Consider the following 13,085-nt stretch of genomic DNA (forward strand, 5'->3'; position numbering starts at 1 on the left):
TCCGTCATTGGGTTACTGTTAAATCTGGACAGGAAAGGTCCTCCAGACAGATATGGTATTTATAATTGTTCTCCCTTTTATTCATAAGGTGAAGGTCATAAACATCTGAGGAGACCTCTCCTAGTTCGTCACCTATATTCTGACTTCAGTTTAGAGCTACTTTCGTTTAAGTTAGAGACCTAAGAGAGATTGGGGACAATCCCACTGACCCTACTGGCTAATTTTAATCCAATTTTTTTTTTTTTTTTTTTAAAGAAAGAAATCTCCCATGTAAATGAACATTAATATTGTACTTTATTGGAAAAACAAGAACAGCCCATAGGCTGAACCACTTTACGTAAGTTCTACCAAGCAGCTTCTTCAAAACCTATAAGACCACACTGAGTACACCGACAGTAGAGGACATGGCTCTGGTAAAACACAAAGGACTATCACACAAAAGTTATTCTAAAATAAACTAAAAAAATAAAACATTGACATTTTCATCACACGGAACTCACTTATACTGAGAAACGCAAAGAAGAGAGGCACATTCATCCTGACCCTGCCCTCCGATCCTCACATTTTATATTTGGATTGTGTCATGTGTTTGCTTTGTGTTTTGCAAGAGGGTAAGAAAACACAATTGAGAGGTAATAAACCGACACAATCAATTAAAACTGCGTAAAACCGCATTAAACTGTACAGTCATCTCAGATTATCAAAGAACCAAATGCAAAATCAGAAGACGTTTCTTAATCTCGATAAGACATCGTGCACTTTGAGCACATACCAAACTTCCGTATTTCAAGGTTACAACATACACAATCCCTTCTTAGGAAACTGTATGCCCTGGATACTTAGCTTTTGTGTAGACTGTATAGATTTGGTCTTTTCCTTTCCACTTACATGACTGCAGAGTGGACAGGCTCCTATCAGTGTCAGAAATTCCCAGTGCTGCTCCCTCTCCCCTCTCACAGCAAGCAGTCTCAGAGATACACTGTGAATTTATTTGAAGCTGCAGCTTCATTCCCCTCCTCTCCCCTCCAATTTTTCTATTATTTAATGTATGAATTTAGATTTTATTGCTACTAATGAAGTTGGTGCAGGGTGAGAAAGATGATCTTCATTTTTAATTAGGTAGATTACAGATTTTTTAACATTCACATATGTTACTGATTTATAGCAAAAAAAAAAACTCCCAAAGAAGTGAACAGACAGAACTGCGCAAGATGGAGCTCCGTTCTCAAAGCATGATATGTCCATTTTATATATTTAGCTACATCTTTATCTCCTATCATAAACATGGCCTCATAAAATTAATGCAATGTATATTTCGGATCATCACTTTACAGTCATTTCTTTGTGAAAAATGACAAAAGTAAGCTAAAACCTACTGAAATTAGTTAGAGGGTTATCCTGTAATTATACTGTCAAAGGTCTGGAATCTCAACAAAATTATTCTCCTCTTCAGCGCTACTGAAAACAAGAACCGGACGTTGTAACCTCTTCCACATACGTGAAAAACAGGTCTGCTGTGACTCTTCTGCACGGTTTTTGCAGTCTCACTTGGCGCATGGGATGAATCTTGGGGTTTGTCTCCGGATATCTGGCTATGTTCTCACTGCAAACATTTACACTTTACGCATCAGATCCTTCTTCAGGATTAATATTTAACTGCAGATGCCTTATACCCATATTCAATATCTACTTTCACAAGTTTGCGGCACGGATGATGACTATCACCAATATTGACCATTACGTGCTGCCAAGTAAAAGCATTTTTATTTGCACATAATACTTATAAAATCTACCCTGTAAATAATGTTTTATGGGAAAGAAGTCAAGGAATCGTCTATACACCCAATGAGGGCTGAGTGCGTCTCTGCCCCACTTAAAGGGCTATTGCCAACAGGTAGATAGAATATAATTTAAATTCGAAATACCCATTTAAGTGAATACCTGCAATACCAGACACAACCTATAGACCAGAGTGGCGCTATTTCTGAAGCAGACACATTCTGACGGCTCCTTTCTAAATTTCCCTATTATCCCATTGCCTTGCTATTCTTTATACTTATAATATTGGAAAGATCAAAAGGGATGAAATGTGATGAGTTGATATTTCCAAACTCTTACATCAAAGCCAATGATCATTTTTTCTATTTCATTAACAACAGGAATCATAATTATCTCCCCCCCCCCCCCCCCGTATATCTTCTTAATACAAGTAAGGGATGGAGGAGACCTCGCGATCAACTCACGCGTCAACCGATAAGGTTATGTTCCCATTATTGGGGGTCGATAAAAATCTCACAAGTCTAGAAGTGGCGGATATTTTCTGCGAATCCATTTGTGCGGCTTCTCCCGCAATATATTGAGCACACAGTGGATTGGAAAATCTATAGCGTGTTCTTCATATTTCTGCTGTGCTTTTTTTTCCCGCCGGGTGTGGTGGGAGTTTTTGAAAACACATGTCCGCTTATAATATAATGTAATCTTCTGCTCCGCAAACATATCACTAATCTGCCACATCTGAACACATCCCAATAATCCTAATCAGTAAACCTCAACCCATAAAATTCCTTGTTAATCAGGACACATGTATTAAGTATTTAAAAGTTCTAGTACTACATTTTTATAATTATTATCATTATAACTATAATATTATAATATTATTATTATATTATTATAATAATATAATAATATATTATAATAATTATTATTTATTTATTATTAGAATTATTGGTATTATTATTTAAAAATATTATAATAATATTAAATAATGCATATAATAAATATATAATATATAACGTATTTTTATATTTAAAATAAATAATAATAATATAGACATACAGTATGTCAAGACTTCAAATAAAGATTTTAATGCATTACCAAATACTATGATAATAGGACAAATAAAATACACTGAATATTATATTTTTTAATAATTTTCAGTTTGTATGCTTTTTTGTATTTTATTAATAGTACATTATATTATTATTATTATTATTATTATTATTAATAATTTCAATAATGTTGTCATTTTGCAAGTGTAAAAAATAATAGTAATAATAATGCAAATAATACGTATAATAATATGGCATTATGATTAACAGTTAAAACTTGTTTATTGTATAATTGTATATTTTTTATTTTAGGTATAAATATGCTTGGAATGAAAAAAATATATATTACTTGAAAAAAAGAAAAAGTTTTTTGCTAATATCATTAAAAAAAAAAATAATAATAAATTATCAATAATCAGACATTTAAAAAAAAAAAATCCTATAAGACCAACCTTAAATTAAAATGTTTCATTATCGTTGGATTTTCTTTAATTTACATAAATCAGAAACCTTAATGTGAACCCTAATTTCAGTTCCTAACATTTTCTATCCCCCAGCACTCTCAATTCTAAATATTTTTCAGCACAATACATATATATTTATTTTTCTTTTATTAGTATTATTATTATTATTATTATTATTATTATTATTATTATTATTTTAATAATATAAAAATAATATTAATAATATTAATAATAATAATAAATAAAATGATAATAAAATAAAAATCCTTTGCTGAAAGGACAAAACATACTTTTTCAGATGGCATATTAAAAAGTAAATTCAAATATGTAGTAACAATCTTAAAAGTGAATAGTGAAAAAAAATTCAGCTAAATTATACTGAAGACAGTTATCTATTTTCTTAATAATAATAGTGGAAAAAAATATAAAAAAATGAATGTAAATGTAACAGATGTATAAAAGTGTGAGGCTGACTTACATGAGCTGAGGGCAATAATAATCAATAAATAGGTCCCGGCTCCCATGGCAGGCAGTGTGTGGTATCCCTGGGAGTGAATGTGCTGCGCAGTCAGTGTGGGGTTATGAAGCCTCTGTTACAGGTGGGTGAGGCCATTGAGAGCAGAGCAGGAAATCTCTGAAGAGGAATCTGTCCTCAGTCATACCTGTGTTTGGCCACTGAGGCACAATGAGGTTATAAATATCCTGCAGCGACGCGTTTCCATCAGATGTTTATTGTTTCTTTCTTTTCCTCTTACGAAATTGGATGATTCCCCACTAGAGGTGTGAGAGGCCGTGCATCCAGGTGTAGAGAGCCAGAATGTCAAAAAGAACCTCCCAGTGACCGACTACAATGGCTCTAACCACATAGTGCACCCTATACGGCGAGATGGACCCCACTGGTATAACCTGGGCATCTCCTGTATACAATCATACATGTACAGCCGGTATTACCTAGGTATCTCCTGTATATAATCATATATGTACAGCCGGTATAACCTGGGTATCTCCTATATATAATCATATATGTACAGCCGGTATAACCTGGGTATCTCCTGTATATAATTATATATGTACAGCTGGTATAACCTAGGTTTCTCCTATATATAATCATATATGTACAGCCGGTATAACCTGGGTATCTCCTGTATATAATTATATATGTACAGCTGGTATAACCTGGGTTTCTCCTATATATAATCATATATGTACAGCTGGTATAATCTGGGTATCTCCTATGTATAATCATATATGTACAGCTGGTATAACCTGGGTATCTCCTGTATATAATTATATATGTACAGCCGGTATAACCTGGGCATCTTCTGTATATAATTATATATGTACAGCTGGTATAACCTGGGTTTCTCCTATATATAATCATATATGTACAGCTGGTATAACCTGGGTATCGTCTGTATATAATTATATATGTACATCTGGTATAACCTGGGCATCTCTTGTATATAATTATATATGTACAGCTGGTGTAACCTGGGTATCACTTGTTTATAATGATATATGTACAGCTGGTATAACCTGGTCATCTCCTGTATATAATTATATATGTACAGCTGATATAACCTGGGCATCTCCAGTATATAGTTATATATGTACAGCTGGTATAACCTGGGCATCTCCTGTATATAGTTATATATGTACAGCTGGTATATTTGGTCTAAAAAGAAATAATTCTTACACAAAAAAGCAAGCCCTCTTATAGAGACATCAGTGGAAAAATTATGACAATGGTTTAACACCCCAGGTGACCAGTTGTTACAGTGATATTGCCTTCCTTTCGGGAAGGTAATATCATGCTTGGAGGCAAGGAGGATCCTCTTTACCAGGTAAGGCACCCACACACAACACATTCCAAATCCAGGTCAGAAGGGGGAGCTCTGAACCTGGATTCGGGGGATCTTCCCTTAGAGAGATATCCTGGTTTGGAGGAGGAGACAGGCAGCCGGAGAGAGACAGTGGACAGAGAAGGAAGTCTGAAACTGAGAGCAGACAGCGAAGCCATGCAGCCAGGATTGAGCTGCAGCTCCAGGAAGGAAGGAGAACCCGAGGGGTTGAATGTGGGAGAGCCACTGAGGGAAGGAGCAGAGGAGAAATAAAGGGCTCATAGGGGAACTGCAACTGGGCACCCTCAGAGCCAGAACGCAGAAACCGGGCTCCGAGAGCCTGAGGTCATGTTGCTCTCCAGGACGCACGATAGAACCGGAGAGCCAAGAACTGTATGTGATTTGCCCACACCACATCTGAAGACGCAGCAGCACCTGAAGAGCCCGGGTCATGATAGAGACCCTGTGAAATGGCTCAAGCTGCCCCCTATACAGGTACCTGTCTCAGGACAGAGGAAAGAAGGGGTACCTTGCCAGCAAGCTTTAGGCAGCAGGGACCTCACACACCAGCGTTAGTAGGAAAGGCTCACGAATCTCAACTGGAAAAGGGATTCATCTATTGCATCCAGGCCGGCCGGACCACCGCGGCACCTGTACCTGGTACCCTGGACTGAGATGGACTGCTACCATCAGTAAACCAGGTAAGGACTATCATACGGTGTCCTTTGTTATTTACTGGCCACACATCATCCCTGCCATACACCTTGGGAGCCCTGGGGATCCCGCTTCACCTGTGGGAAGCATCACCATTTAGCCGCCATACCATCACTCCAGAGGACCCCTTTAAGCGGCATTGGTCCCTACTGACTGAAAACCACAGGTGGCGTCACGAGCAATAGACTTTATTCACAATTCCCCTTAAAAGACCGTTTCTCTTTTATTTGAGCTCTCGGGGCCACAGACCGGGTCGCAGCCACCGTGACATCCTCTTTAAGAGTGACCGGACCTGGTGACGAGTATCCACATTGCCCTGGTGGGCAACTCAATGGTTAATCAAAATATGGCGTCTAGTGGAGGGACACAAATTTCAGTCTGTAAATAGTACCCTGGAACGTGTGGCACCAGATTTTTTTACTTTATGATGGTCATAGTAACATAGTTAGTAAGGCCGAAAAAAGACATTTGTCCATCCAGTTCAGCCTATATTCCATCATAATAAATCCCCAGATCTACGTCCTTCTACAGAACCTAATAATTGTATGATACAATATTGTTCTGCTCCAGGAAGACATCCAGGCCTCTCTTGAACCCCTCGACTGAGTTCGCCATCACCACCTCCTCAGGCAAGCAATTCTCTTATTTAGCCGGTTTCGCACCTCTTCTTGGGTTAGATTGGTGACCCTTAATAGAGGGTTTTCATTGTTTCTTGGGATTTCACCTAGCATTTCATTTTCCACCGTGAATACCGTGGAGAAGAAGGTGTTTAATATGTTAGCTTTTTCCTCGTCATCTATAACCATTCTTTCCTCACTATTTTTTAAGGGGCCTACATTTTCAGTTTTTATTCTTTTACTATTGATATAGTTGAAGAACAGTTTGGGATTATTTTTACTCTCCTTAGCAATGTGCTTCTCTGTTTCCTTTTTGGCAGCTTTAATTAGTTTTTTAGATAAAGTATTTTTCTCCCTATAGTTTTTTAGAGCTTCAATGGTGCCATCCTGCTTTAGTAGTGCAAATGCTTTCTTTTTACTGTTAATTGCCTGTCTTACTTCTTTGTTTAGCCACATTGGGTTTTTCCTATTTCTAGTCCTTTTATTCCCACAAGGTATAAACCGCTTACACTGCCTATTTAGGATGTTCTTAAACATTTCCCATTTATTATCTGTATTCTTATTTCTGAGGATATTGTCCCAGTCTACCAGATTAAGGGCATCTCTAAGCTGGTCAAACTTTGCCTTCCTAAAGTTCAGTGTTTTTGTGACTCCCCGACAAGTCCCCCTAGTGAAAGACAGGTGAAACTGTACAATATTGTGGTCGCTATTTCCTAGATGCCCGACCACCTGCAGATTTGTTATTCTGTCAGGTCTATTAGATAGTATTAGGTCTAAAAGTGCTGCTCCTCTGGTCGGTATTCTTACATCATAGAAGACCTATGGAGACTTAACAAATCGATTGGCAGTATGCTAGTCCAGCAGTCACATCAGTTGTCAGTGGTGATCAGACATGAGCCTTGTGAAGCGCCTCATATCTTCCGACATTACCCGCGCCTCTCCTGATTAGTAGGCCCAGCACAAGGTCATACTTCTCTACTCCTCAAAGATAACGTCATCCTGGGCCTAAAACTCAAAAGAGGCACTGGGTATTCCAGAAGGCAGTAGGATGTTCACAGCCATCGACTACTGACATGGCCACTTGACCAAGGTCTTCTGAAAAGCTTCACTCATCTCAACCTGTAGTTTTTTTTCTGAAGAATACCATCAGATGGAAATATGGAGCCAACAAACGCAAAAATGAAGAAGAACTTACGTTTAAGCTTAACATCATCAAAAGGACAAGACCAACAAGTTGGTAACTCTTTGTTTAAGAACTACCCAGGGGCAATATAATATTTTAAAGGAGTCACGCCTTGGCCTACTGTCGAGTTTGTATGATTCCTATCAGCATGGTGATGACTGAGTGCTCTTCTCACTATGTGTGCCATGAGGTTTAACATTTCGCATGGGAATGCTTTACATTCCAGCTTGTGACAAAGACCATAACTTGAGGATTACCGTATGACTGAAAACTGGGCTGTCATTATCTAATGGTGCTGGCATATGGACAAAGTGACTACAATGTGTGCAGAATTATTAGGCAAATTGCATTTTAGAGGATTATTTTTATTATTGATGAACAACTATGTTCTCAATCAACCCAAAAGACTCATAAATATTAAAGCTTAATATTTTTGGAAGTTGGAGTGGTTTTTTTTTTACATTTGGCTCTTAGGAGGATATCTGTTTGTGCAGGTAACTATTACTGTGCAGAATTATTAGGCAACTTAATAAAAACCAAATATATTCCCTTCTCACTTGTTTATTTTCACCAGGTAAACCATTATAACTGCACAAAATTTAGAAATAAACATTTTTGGCATGCAAAAACAAAACCCAAAACAATTAGTGACCAGTGTAGCCACCTTTTTTTATGATGAAACTCAGCAGCCTTCTATCCATACATTCTGTCAGTTGCTTGATCTGTTTACGACCAACATTGCGTGCAGCAGCCACCACAGCCTCCAGACACTGTTCCAAGAGGTGGACTGTTTTCCCTCCCTGTATATCTCACATTTTATGAGGGACCACAGGTTCTCTATGGGGTTCAGATCAGGTGAACAAGGGGGCCATGTCATTATTTTTTCTTATTTGAGACCTTTACTTGCCAACCACGCTGTGGAGTAGTTGGAGGCATCTAATAGAGCATTGTCCTGCATGAAAATCATGTTTTTCTTGAATGATACCGACTTCTTCCTGTACCACTGCTTGAAGAAGTTGTCTTCCAGAAACTGGCAGTAGGTCTGGGAGTTGAGCTTCACTCCATCCTCAACCCGAAAAGGTCCCACAAGTCCATCTTTCATGATCCCAGCCCATACCAGTACCCCACCTCCACCTTGCTGGCATCTGAGTCGAAGTGAAGCTCTCTGCCATTTACTGATCTAGCCTCTGGCCCATCAAGAGTCTCTCTCATTTCATTAGTCCATAAAACCTTTGATAAGTCAGTCTTAAGATATTTCTTGGCCCAGTCTTGATGTTTTATCTTACGTTTCTTGTTCAAAGGTGGTCGTTTTTCAGCCTTCCTTACCTCGGCCATGTCCCTGAGTATCGCACACCTTGTGCTTTTTGTTACTCCAGTAACGTTGCAGCTCTGAAATATGGCAAAACTGGTGGCAAATGGCATCTTGGCAGCTTCACGCTTGATTTTCCTCAATTCATGGGCAGTTATTTTGCGCCTTTTTTGCCCAACAGGCTTCTTGCGACCCTGTTGGCTATTTGCCATGAAACGCTTGATTCCTTGGTGATCACGCTTCAAAAGTTTGGCAATTTCAAGACTGCTGCATCCCTCTGCAAGACATCTCACAATTTTGGACTTTTCAGAGCCCCTCAAATCTGTCTTCTGACCCATTTTGCGAAAGGAATGGAAGTTGCCTAATAATTAAGCACACCTTATATAGGGTTTTGATGTCATTAGACAACACCCCTCCTCATTACAGAGATGCACATCACCTGATTTACTTAATTGGTAGTTGGCTCTCAAGCCTGAACAGCTGGGAGTAGGACAACATGTATAAAAAGTATCATGTGATCAAAATACAACTTTCCTAATAATTCTTCACACAGTGTATATCCTAAATTAACAGCACTCTATGTAACTTCTTCCAACTTTTTGGCAAAATTGGTGTAAAATTTAACATTTTTTTGCTCAAAACAGAAAACTGCTGGTACATTCACAACTTGTGGTCCCCAAAGTATCTGCTGATTGGTGATGGTTTCAGCATATGGACCGTAAACAAAAGCTAAAAGTTGGGGTAGAATTTTGAGCCAGGAAGTAGAGACCAAAGCCAGAAGTCAAACCGTGAAAACCAGGAAATGCAAACCAACGTGACAATCAAAGATTTAACCCCTTCCCGACCTGTGACACAGCGTATGCGTCATGAAAGTCGGTGCCAATCTGACCTGTGACACATATGCTGTGTCACAGAATGATCGCATCCCTGCAGGTTGGGTGAAAGGGTTAACTCCAATTTCACCTGACCTACAGGGACAGGGGGAGTGGTACTTCAGCCCAGGGGGGGTGGCTTCATCCCCCGTGGCTATGATCGCTCTGATTGGCTGTTGAAAGTGAAACAGCCAATCAGAGCAATTTGTAATATTTTGCCTATAAAAATTGGTGAAATATTATAATCCAGCCATGGCCGATGCTGCAATATCATCGGCCATGGCTGGAAACCCTGATTTGCCCCCGCCACCGATCTCCTCTCCAGTCCTCCGTCCTGTCCTGTACACTGCTCCGCTCCCCTCTGTCTTCCTGTCCGCTCCCCCGTCCTCCTGTCCGCTCCTCCCATGTTCCGATCCACCCCCCGTGCTCCGATCCCACCCCCTCCTACTTACCAAGCCTCCCGGTGTCCGTCTGTCTTGTCCATGGGCACCGCCATCTTCCAAAATGGTGGGCGCATGCGCAGTGCGCCCGCCGAATCTGCCGGCCGGCAGATTCGTTACAGGTACATTTTGATCACTGTGATAAAACCACAGTGATCAAAATAAAAAAAAAGTAAATGGACCCCCCCTTTATCACCCCCATAGGTAGGGACAATAATAAAATAAAGAAAATATATTTACTTTTATTTTTCCACTAGGGTTAGGGCTAGGGTTATGGTTAGGGTTAGAATTAGGGTTAGAACAAGGGTTAGGGTTAGAATTAGGGTATGTGCACACGGTGCGGATTTGGCTGCGGATCCGCAGCAGATTTGTAGCAGTTTTCCATCAGGTTTACAGTACCATGTAAACCTATGGAAAACCAAATCTACTGTGCCCATGGTGCGGAAAATACAACGCGGAAACGCTGTGTTGTATTTTCTGCAGCATGTCAATTCTTTGTGCGGATTCCGCAGCGTTTTACACCTGTTCCTCAATAGGAATCCGCATGTGAGATCCGCACAAAAAACACTGGAAATCCGCAGGTAAAACGCTGTGCCTTTTACCTGTGGATTTTTCAAAAATGGTGCGGAAAAATCTCACACGAATCTGCAACGTGGGCACATAGCCTTAGGGTTAGGGTTGGAATTAGGGCTAGGGTTGGAAATGGGGTAAAATTAAGCTTGTGGTTAGGGTTATGGTTAGGGGTGTGTTGGGGTTAGGGTTGTGGTTAGGGGTGTGTTGGGGTTAGGGTTGTGGTTAGGGGTATGTTGGGGTTAGGGTTGTGATTAGGGTTATGGCTAGAGTTGGGATTAGGGTTAGGGGTGCGTTGGGGTTAGTGTTGGAGTTAGAATTGAGGGGTTTCCACTGTTTAGGCACATCAGGGCTCTCCAAACGCAGCATGGTGCTACCATTGATTTCAGCCAATTTTACGTTCAAAAAGTCAAATGGTGCTCCCTCTCTTCCGAGCCCCGACGTGCGCCCAAACAGTGGTTTACCCCCACATATGGGGTACCAGCATACTCAGGACAAACTGGGCAACAAATATTGGGGTCCACTTTCTCCTGTTACTCTTGCGAAAATAAAAAATTGCTTGCTAAAACATAATTTTTGAGGAAAGAAAAATGATCTTTTATTTTTCACGGCTCTGCGTTATAAACTTCTGTGAAGCACTTGGGAGTTTAAAGTGATCACCACACATCTAGATTAGTTCCGTGGGAGGTCTAGTTTCAAAAATAGTATCACTTGTGGGGGAGCTCCAATGTTTAGGCACACAGGGGCTCTCCAAACGCAACATGGTGTCCGCTAACGAGATTTGAGCTAATTTTTCATTCAAAAAGTCAAATGGCGCTCCTTCCTTCCAAGCCCGGCCGTGTGCCCAAACAGTGGTTTACCCCCACATGTGAGGTATCGGTGTACTCAGGAGAAATTGCTCAATAAATTTTATGATCCATTTTATCCTGTTGCCCATGTGGAAATGAACAAATTGAGGCTAAAAGAAATTTTTTATGAAAAAAAAGTACTTTTTCATTTTTATGGATCAATTTGTGAAGCACCTAGGGGTTCAAAGTGCTCACTATGCATCTAGATAAGTTCCTTGGGGGTCTAGTTTCTAAAATGGGGTCACATGTGGGGGAGCTCCAATGTTTAGGCACACAAGGGCTCTCCAAACGCGACATGGTGTCTGCTAACAGGATTGGAGCTAATTTTTAATTCAAAAGTCAAATGGCGCTCCTTCCCTTCCGAGCCTTGCCGCGTGCACAAACAGTGGTTTGTGACCACATATGAGGTATCAGTGTACTCAGGAGAAATTGCCCAACACATCTAGGATCTATTTTATCCTGTTGCCCATGTGAAAATGAAAAAATTGAGGCTAAAAGAAATTTTTTGTGAAAAAAAGTACTTTTTAATTTTTACAGACCAATTTGTGAAGCACCTGGGGATTCAAAGTGCTCACTATGCATCTAGATAAGCTCCTTAGGGGGTCTAGTTTCCAAAATGGGGTCTTGTGGGGGAGCTCCAATCTTTAGGCACACAGGGGCTCTCCAAACACGACATGGTGTCCGCTAAAGATTGGAGCCAATTTTTCATTGAAAAAGTTAAATGGCGCTCCTTCCCTTCCGAGCCCTGTCGTGCGCCCAAACAGTGGTTCCCCCACATATGGGGTATCAGCGTACTCAGGACAAATTGTACTATAACTTTTGGGGTCCAGTTTCTCCTTTTACCCTTGGGAAAATAAAAAAATTGTTGCTAAAAGATCATTTTTGTGACTAAAAAGTTAAATGTTCATTTTTTCCTTCCATGTTGCTTCTGCTGCTGTGAAGCACCTGAAGGGTTAATAAACTTCTTGAATGTGGTTTTGAGTACCTTGAGGGGTGCAGTTTTTAGAATGGTGTTACTTTTGGGTATTTTCAGCCATATAGACCCCTCAAACTGACTTCAAATGTGAGGTGGTCCCTAAAAATAATGGTTTTGTAAATTTCGTTGTACAAATGAGAAATCGCTGGTCAAATTTTAACCCTTATAACTTCCTAGCAAAAAAAAAAAATGTGTTTCCAAAATTGTGCTGATGTAAAGTAGACATGTGAGTAATGTTATTTATTAACTATTTTGTGTCACATAACTCTCTCGTTTAACAGAATAAAAATTCAAAATGTGAAAATTGCAAAATTTGCTAAATTTTCTCAAAATTTCAATTTTTTTCCACAAATAAACGCAAAAATTATCGACCTAAATTTACCACTAACATGAAGCCCAATATGTCAAGAAAAAACAGTCTCA

The 13,085-nt window shown here is 39.6% G+C and overlaps 1 protein-coding gene across 2 annotated transcripts in view; it reads right to left on the reverse strand.

Moving 5' to 3' along the window:
• LOC138672570 (pneumococcal serine-rich repeat protein-like) overlaps positions 1 to 3,826 on the reverse strand; it is a 52,450-nt gene extending 48,624 nt beyond the window's left edge. For both annotated transcript variants that reach the window (XM_069760682.1, XM_069760681.1), the window contains exon 1: positions 3,771 to 3,826. In XM_069760682.1, the coding sequence (XP_069616783.1) occupies positions 3,771 to 3,816 (46 nt within the window). In that variant the 5' untranslated portion in view covers positions 3,817 to 3,826. The remainder of the gene's footprint in view (positions 1 to 3,770) is intronic.
• Between the last annotated feature and the right edge of the window lie 9,259 nt (positions 3,827 to 13,085).

The sequence above is a fragment of the Ranitomeya imitator genome, chromosome 3 (genome assembly GCF_032444005.1).
Source record: "Ranitomeya imitator isolate aRanImi1 chromosome 3, aRanImi1.pri, whole genome shotgun sequence".
NCBI lineage: Eukaryota > Metazoa > Chordata > Amphibia > Anura > Dendrobatidae > Ranitomeya > Ranitomeya imitator.